The 7,914-nt window shown below is 44.5% G+C and overlaps 1 protein-coding gene across 3 annotated transcripts; it reads left to right on the top strand.

Annotated features, from left to right (window-relative positions):
- Positions 1-1,058: 1,058 nt before the first annotated feature.
- LOC109744737 (auxin-responsive protein IAA6) lies at positions 1,059-4,417 on the top strand. 3 transcript variants are annotated; one of them, XM_040404181.3, is made up of 8 exons: positions 1,213-1,394; positions 1,577-1,821; positions 1,902-2,271; positions 2,372-2,546; positions 3,142-3,404; positions 3,527-3,674; positions 3,772-3,835; positions 3,956-4,417. In XM_040404181.3, the coding sequence occupies exons 3-8, from the start codon at positions 1,950-1,952 to the stop codon at positions 3,989-3,991; spliced, it is 1,008 nt and encodes a 335-aa protein (XP_040260115.1). In that variant the 5' UTR covers positions 1,213-1,394; positions 1,577-1,821; positions 1,902-1,949; the 3' UTR covers positions 3,992-4,417. The 3 variants fall into 3 exon arrangements, with proteins under 3 accessions (XP_020159473.1, XP_020159474.1, XP_040260115.1); XM_020303884.4 differs by lacking the exon at positions 1,577-1,821 and having other exon boundaries at positions 1,059-1,394; XM_020303885.4 differs by lacking the exon at positions 1,577-1,821 and having other exon boundaries at positions 1,073-1,394; positions 1,893-2,271.
- The last annotated feature ends 3,497 nt before the right edge of the window (positions 4,418-7,914 follow it).

Genomic DNA, 7,914 nt, shown 5'->3' with positions numbered 1-7,914 from the left:
CATGCCCTAAGACTGCAACTGAACTAGCTAGTTCTATGGGAGCGTGAGCTACGTGCGGGACGAGCCACCGTGGGCGCAGAACCCGGGCGGGCTGGTGGCGTGGAGGACGTGGGAGTAGACGTGTTCCAACACTAGTATTAGTCAGTATAACTCAGGGGATGTCTGTTTACAGGAACTTATTGGTATAGAAACTGGTGTTTACAGGGACTTATTGGTGTAGGGACTTTAAAAAGTCCCTTTTCTATTTAAACCAAACAGGAGGGACTTAAAGTGGGCATTTGAGACTTATGGAAAAAGACCCTCAAGAAGAGTCTTTTTTGACTTTTAGTTGTAACATGGTCTTTTAGTCCATGTTTAATCCTAGAAACCAAACAGATAGGACTTTTTAGAGACTAGTGATTTTTTAATTGGAAATAAAAAAAATCCTAGGACTTATGAACCAAATAGGGCCTCAACGAGCACAGTTTTGTCAACCACCAACATGATCCCACGAATCGGCTGTTCCTGCCAAACATGAACAGAAAAGAGTCTTTTTTCCTTTTCGTTAGATGAACAGAGAAGAGTTGGGACGCCGGAGCTCCGGGACTGGTCATCAACAAGTGGGTGCGGAAACAAAGGAAAAAAAATCCTCCTCATCCACAACGGTCCCCCCAGCGGTCGGCCGGGCGGGCCAGGTGTGAACAGGAGGGAAGAGGCAGTGGAGCCAATCCATACGGCACCACCCCTTTACCTCCCGAGTTGTGACCAGCAGCACCACACACGCAGAGAGAGATGTAGGCGAGGCGGGGCACCCGTCACATCGCCCCCACTTGACCGGACCGGATAGGCGTGCGTGCCGATGGATGTTCCTGTCCTGGAGCTGGAGCACGCACGCCTCGCCCGCCACAGCCCACCGCACCATCATCATCCATCCGCCAACGAACGATACACGCACGCTCTCACGGGAGACACGCAAACTCGACTCCCCCGTGACCGGGTCATCGCGATCGTCCGTCCTCTTTCGCAACGCAAACGGAATCTCTCTCTAAATGTGTCACATGGCAAATCTCCCCGGCCACACACCTAATCGGCCGCCGATGGACGCGCGATGCACGCACTCACGCTCTCCTCCAGACCGGTCCGGTCCAGATAAACGGAGCGAAAAAAGCGGCGGGATAAAAAGGAGAGCCGGCCGGCCAGCTCTAGTCTAGGGACAAAAGAAAGAAGAAAGCCTATAAAGGCGCAGCGTGCAAGGAGCTCGAGGCACCCACGCCACGCTCGCGCTCAAAGCCTGGTCGGTAACAGAGCCAAGGTGCCATTTCTCGACCTCCCGCTTGGTTCTGGAGCTCATCATCATCGCCCCTCGGCCTCCTAAGCCTCGCTTCAACTGTCTGCTCTCCTCAGTTCGTCTCCTGGTGAGTTTCTGTGTTCACTGTGGCTTCTGGTTTTGGTTTGCTTTGCTAAGAGTAAAGTGGTGTTTGCCAATTAAAGAGGTTGCAGCTTCTTCTTTTCTTGCCTCAAACGGTTTTAACACGAGCTGGCTGATATGATTGTTTGACATGATCTCTGACTTGACTGCTGCGAGTGTTTCCTCCAGCGAATGCACGCTCGCTAGCCATTCTTCTGTCTCTAGCGATCCAGCCACGAGCTGCTTCCGTATCCTTCATGTTTACTTCCTTACTGTCTTGTCTTGTCGACGCAAAACCTTCTGTCTTCCTCGCTAGAAAGTAGAAACGGGTTGATTTGATCTCAAGTTCCCGGTTCCCCTTGCTCTCTCTTCCGCATGTTCGCTTTGACCTCAACATACGCTTCCCGTTGGTCTCGCACTTTTCGCTAGGCTAAGTTGAGTGTACAACTGAACTTGTCTACTCTCATATCATTGACATCAATTCTTACTAATATTATTCTACTAGCTGGTGTAGCATTTGGAGTCTCGGAGACCTTGAATTGGCTCGCCAAGAACAAGTCCTATGGAAGAAAGCTCCATGAAAAGAGAAGCCATGCCTCGACTCCTGGATCTCATCCCGGACGAGAAAGAATGGAGCCTGAGAGGAGGAGCACCAAGGCAGGGCAGATCGAAAAACACAGGGTTCGGGAGCGACGAGGACGAGAAACTGGAGCTGAAGCTTGGCCTTCCTGGCCTCGTACAAGAAGAGCCAGCGGCCAGCTCAAGAGAGAAGAGGGTGCATCAGGAGAGCCCGGCCCTCTCCCTTGGGTACCCCCCTAAACACTCCACGGCCACCACCGGAGCAAAGAGGGGATTCCTGGACACGGTTGAGGCCAAAGCACAAGGTAACAAGCAGCTCTTCTTGTGCTTTTGTGCTTGGAACATGGTAACAGCAGGTCCGTCGAAGCAGTGAACTAAACATACTCTTTGTTCTGTTGTTTAAAGGTTATGAGAAGGAGCAGGCGAGAGCAGCAGCGTGTGGGAAGGAACTGGCAGTGGAGGAAAATACAGCGGCCGTCGGTGAGAGGAAGAAAGGGTGCTGTCCCCCACCACCACCAGCACATGCCCCTCCTGCTACACCTGCGCGCAACATCGGCAACAGACCGCAGGCGCGGGGAAGGTAATGATACCCCTGCATGGTGCCTTTGCTATCTTTTCTGCTCCCACCAAGGAACTACGCCTGCGATTGCTTTGATAGTTCATTCGAGGATTGTTCCTCCATGATCATCCGAGGACTACATACGGACTAAGACGTGTCTATATACATCCAATTCAGAAAAAGATTAGAATATCTTATATTTATATGAACCGAGGGAGTAGTTTACAGTGGCGTAAGGTCAGTTCTTCTTAGTTGGTCAACATGAGGCTCTAAGGCTCAAAGGTTTCCTTCCCAAAAGCTTGCTTTACTTTATATTAGTTTTTTGTTTAAAAGATGGTTGCCTTTTTTGCTCAAGTCTGAAGACACTGTTATTTTGCCCATCTTTTACAGTTTCTGTCTTGTGGGATTATTAATAACATTCTAGTACAGTGGTAGTATAGTTTTTTTTGGTAACAATTGCAGTACAAATAGAAAAAGTGAATACTAGAATGAACCATGAACGTTGTATAGCCCTTCGCCGTAAATATCCAGCTATTTAGTCCAATAAAACTAGCATGCAAGTATTTATTTGGCTGGCCTTTCACAGAAGAACTCACCGTGCTCTAATCTGATACAGAGGGGCTGCAGCTCCAGTGGTCGGCTGGCCTCCAATCCGGTCATTCAGGAGAAACCTTGCAAGCACTAGTGCATCCAAACAGCCCCCTGAACCGCAAATCGGTGAAGCCGATGCCAAGGCCGTGCTTGACTGCAAGAAAAGCCCTCTTGTAAAAATCAACATGGATGGGATCCCCATTGGAAGGAAAGTTGATCTTGCAGCATGTGACAGCTACGAGAGACTTTCATTGGCTGTCAAAGATCTCTTCCACGGGTTTCTTCAAGGTACGAATTAACAATAATACAAATAAAATAAGTACTTTGATTTAGTTTCAAACTGTCAATTCATATCAAAACTAGGTTGATATCTTCGTTTTTATTACAACTTACATATGACCATGTTGCAGTGCAAAGGGACCCGTCTAAGGTTGAACGTACACAGCAAGGAGCAGATGAAAAAATATTTTCGCAGTTGCTAGACGGGTCCGGTGAATATACTCTAGTTTACGAAGACGGTGAAGGAGACAGGATGCTGGTTGGGGATGTCCCTTGGAAGTAAGCTTGATTGTTCCATCATATACAGTTTTCCCAAATTATTTGTGTTAAGCTCCTCGACACCATCTAAACTGCTTGTATATAATAACTACTGCAGTGTGTTTGTCTCAACCGCTAAAAGGCTGAGGGTTCTGAGAAGCTCAGAGCTTTCCCATGGTCTGGTAAGTGGCAGCTGCACTTTTCTGTTAATTTGTGCCGATATCAGGTACATGTTTAGATTGCCCAAACTGAGCCACAGCTGACTCTTTCGAATTCTATTTTTTTTTCTTCTTTTGTTTCAGATTGGAGCTACTCCTGAGAGAGCAGCAAATGGCTGAAATGGTGACACCTTTCAAACCATTTGGAATGTTGCTCACTGAAGCCGCAAACTAAAAGAACTCCTAAGAAGCAGGGGAGACCTAAATCCTGTGGTCAGTTTGGAGATCGTTATCCTTTTTGAGGATTAGTAGTTCAGTACCCTTTTTTTTTCTTGTAGTGAGATGAATTAGCATACCGCAGATGCATGGAGATATCCTGCCTATTTTGTAAATTAGGCTACCTTGTATTTAACGCTATAGTTCTTGATTCAGTTACATAGATTTGGCGCCTATTTTCTCTGACAAATTTGTAACCTGACATGCAAATCTGTTCATGACAAAAGAGGACCAGCACCTGGCCTGTCCTGATAGCATCACACCACCGAACGATATATATGGAGTAGCAACTTCATGTGGAATATGCTATAGAAGTTCAGGATATAAAAAGGCTGAAGGGTCCACTAGCTGAGTTGTTAATTCGATATTATCTTTCCAACCACACCCCTTTCTAAATTTGTGGTCACGAAGACCATGAGAAAGGTTTGACCAAACCATAAAATTGCCGAAAGTAAAATATGTGCTGATGCCTTCATACTGGCTGGGCATCAAACTACCAATTGCTCCTCTGTGCCAATAGAGGCAAGACCGTGACTACACACAGGAGGGCCAACCTTTCATCCTTTCCCCTCTGTGATGCTAAGAATCAACAGTATGTACTGTTTTTATACGAGTACGTGTTCTAGGTGCGCTAGTGATTATACCCATCTGATAGCACCACTTGCCAAACCTAGAAGTTATCCCAATACTGCTCTGATGATCATATCAAAAGGCTCTTGACAAAGTCAAGATTAAAAACAGGTGGCATTGGTTCTTTCTGGATGACAGAAACTGCACACTGGCTTCAACTGGCCAACTTGATCATATCACTTCTAGAGCGGATTTTAGCAACGCCCCACAATACAAGAAGCCAAACTGACGAAAGCAAATTGAATTACTTATATACAGTACAGTACCAAGACAAGCCCATGCAACTAGATTGTACAATAGACACCAATAGGAGGACATTTGTGTTTGGTCGTTACGAGGCATACCTTATAATAGTACGTGCATACTTGTTCCTCCTTCAGCGTGCAGGATGTTGCCAATGAAACAACTACAATGCAGGCAGGTCAGCTGTTTTGACAGATGAGTAACACCTGTATGTGTGTCGACATAAATCTGTATAATGAAGCATACGAGCACCAAACAAGCTTACGGGTCAGCTAATGGTAAAGGAGACTGAGAGGAGAAAAGCTTTTGTGGTACAGGGGATATTCACCTTGATGCTCACAACTTTGAAATTGCGGGCAAAGAAAGGGTCTTTGTCACTGGACCATCGCTAAATTCCAGACAGTAGGAAAAGTAGCAGAGGTGGGGTGGATTTATCAAAGAATCTTAGCCCTTTCGTAATGTCTTTACCGGACATCTTTATCCCCGTTGTGTTGTGCACTCATGTGTTGCCACTTGCAGTGTGCAAATGTATGTTTTAGTGTTTTACTAATATGGACTAAAAAACGGTAGCGCTTTTGCAAGCACGGTGTTTTTGGTGTCGGTAGCCAGAAAAGGTGATAAGATAATGCAGAATGACAAAGCCACCCTTATTTCAAGCACCCAACTGTGAATTTTCTATTCCACTACGCCACTACTAGTTGTTTACTTCTCGATACTCCCTCCAATCCATATTACTACTTGTCTTAGATTTGTCTAGATACGGATGTATCTAGACACGTTTTAGTGTTAGATACATCCGTATCTAGACAAATCTAAGACAAGTACTCCCTCCGTCCGGAAATACTTGTCGGAGGAATGGATGTATCTAGACGTATTTTAGTTCTAGATACATCCATTTTTATGCATTTTTCCGACAAGTATTTCCGGACGGAGGGAGTAATATGGATTGGAGTACTTAAAATCAACCTGCCAATCGAAGAGACTACAGAAGTGTAAAGGCACACACGTAACTGAGGACACCAACAGTTTCACATGTTGGGAGCCCATGGGCAAGACATGTCTTGTAATGTGCGCGCTAATTCCTAATGCTACAGTCACAAACTCGCAATGGGACATGTGCACATCCCATAGACGCACCTTCAGCCCACAAGGGGCTCATGCATCAAAAGAGTCTGTGTAGCAGTTCGGGAAGAATGTTCTACAATATCGATTCACCTTCTGTATCAACACTAACTAATCACATATTCAAGTGTATGGGTTCACAGTTCCACACATGTGAGCTGCAGCTGACTGGATCATGTGTCGATACGTGCATTGCTATGATGTTATCATCATCATTCATCAAAAGATACTAGATGGCACATCGACTATTCAGGTGGATGGATCAAATAAGAGTACAAACATAGACAAAAGAACAGCAATCAGATAACCAGAGAATATATGTACTCTATCAGAAGGCAGGGAATGGACGCACAAAGAAAAGCCATCTGGATCGGCTCAATGTGCAGCATGAAGGCGCCTAGCATGAATTCACCTAACATCTTACTTCAAAATTGCAGGTACTAGCTATTCAAAGAACAAATAAATCAGCAAGGCACCTCTGAGTAAAAAGGTACAGTGATCCAATTATTGTGCTGCATCCAAGAACAGGACCACATAATTCTTTTAAAAGAAAATGGCAAAAAGTAATACCATTATATTAAAAGGAAAGGTCAAGTACAGTTCAAAACCACATCACCACACCTTGCAGGCTCCACTCCTGATTGATCCAACCTGATTGTGACACCTAGTTCATAAAGTAGGATCAGGGTGCAGTAAAGTAGACAATGCTTGATATAGTTTCTTAAACCATACTACTTAAAAAAGCTCCCAAGCCTTACCTGCGTTTGTCCGACACAAGGCAGCAATAGATACCCACTTTATTCATGTGCACTGACATGTGGAATACTCCCATATATTATTTGTAATGGTTTGTCCAGTTTCAGATATATATTAGGTTTCTGTTTCTTGTTCTTGTCTCCTCTTCTCTCTAGTCAAGTATGATTTGGTCAGGAATATTATAAGAACAATTTCTTTACGATCTATCAGATCAAACCCCAGTAATTGACAATTGACACTTCAGCTATGTTCTTCTTTTGAGAAGAAAACAATGTAGTTGCCGTGCATCAGTACACCTTCATGTGTCATATGAATAGACAGCCTGCTTTTACAATATTCCAAAAAAATGCAGCTAATGTTTACCAAAAGAACACTCTTACTAGAACGGGTCACTACAACAAAATGAAGCCACTCCAGTGCATGAATGTATATGAAGAGATGTAAACTAGGGTCAGATACTATATTTTAGTCTTTATTGAACAGACCAGCTATTCCCTGAAATGACAGTGAAGTCGCAAGCATGCTAGTAGTAGTAGCCTTCTAGTGTTAAACTGCCATGATAATCTTTTTTAACTGTACACTGTAGGGCCACGCCTCCTCTTTATTCCAAGTCAAAGAATATTACAGGGGTTTATAGACAATAGCAACAGGATATAAAGAAATACAAACCTAAGGGGGGAGGAAGGAAATCCATCTAAGCAACATATCCTTGTGTTTCACTTTGATCCTATGAGCCAAAATAGAAATATCATGAATAAACCACTCCTCCATTTGACAAAGGTAGGTTTTTCATTGTCGAAGATTTTAGCATTTAGAATTAACCAGATATACCAGGCCAGAAACACCACTTCACTGAAGAAAGGTTGATCAAAACCTCTCTTAGCTTGCATGGCAATGTCACTCATGTACTGAACAAAAGGCCAAGTAATCTGCAAATAAGCCCATACTCTAGAGCTATAGTCAGTTAGTTACATTCGAAGGGCAAATGGTTTCTGTCTTCCCTGGCCCCTGTGTAGCAGAGCTCACAATGCATATCCTCAGGGACCTTCCAATTCCTCCTCTGAAGCATGTCTCTA

The sequence above is a fragment of the Aegilops tauschii genome, chromosome 3, assembly GCF_002575655.3.
Source record: "Aegilops tauschii subsp. strangulata cultivar AL8/78 chromosome 3, Aet v6.0, whole genome shotgun sequence".
NCBI lineage: Eukaryota > Viridiplantae > Streptophyta > Magnoliopsida > Poales > Poaceae > Aegilops > Aegilops tauschii.
Note: the sequence above shows the minus strand (reverse complement) of the source record. Positions and strands in the feature narration are given on the sequence as shown.

Bases quoted from the DNA above. Each gene is read 5' to 3' on its own strand.
- LOC109744737 (XM_020303884.4), top strand. From the start codon at position 1,950: ATGGAAGAAAGCTCCATGAAAAGAGAAGCCATGCCTCGACTCCTGGAT. The intron at 2,272-2,371 runs GTAACAAGCAGC...TGTTGTTTAAAG, and splicing joins GGTTGAGGCCAAAGCACAAG to GTTATGAGAAGGAGCAGGCG. The intron at 2,547-3,141 runs GTAATGATACCC...AATCTGATACAG, and splicing joins AGACCGCAGGCGCGGGGAAG to AGGGGCTGCAGCTCCAGTGG.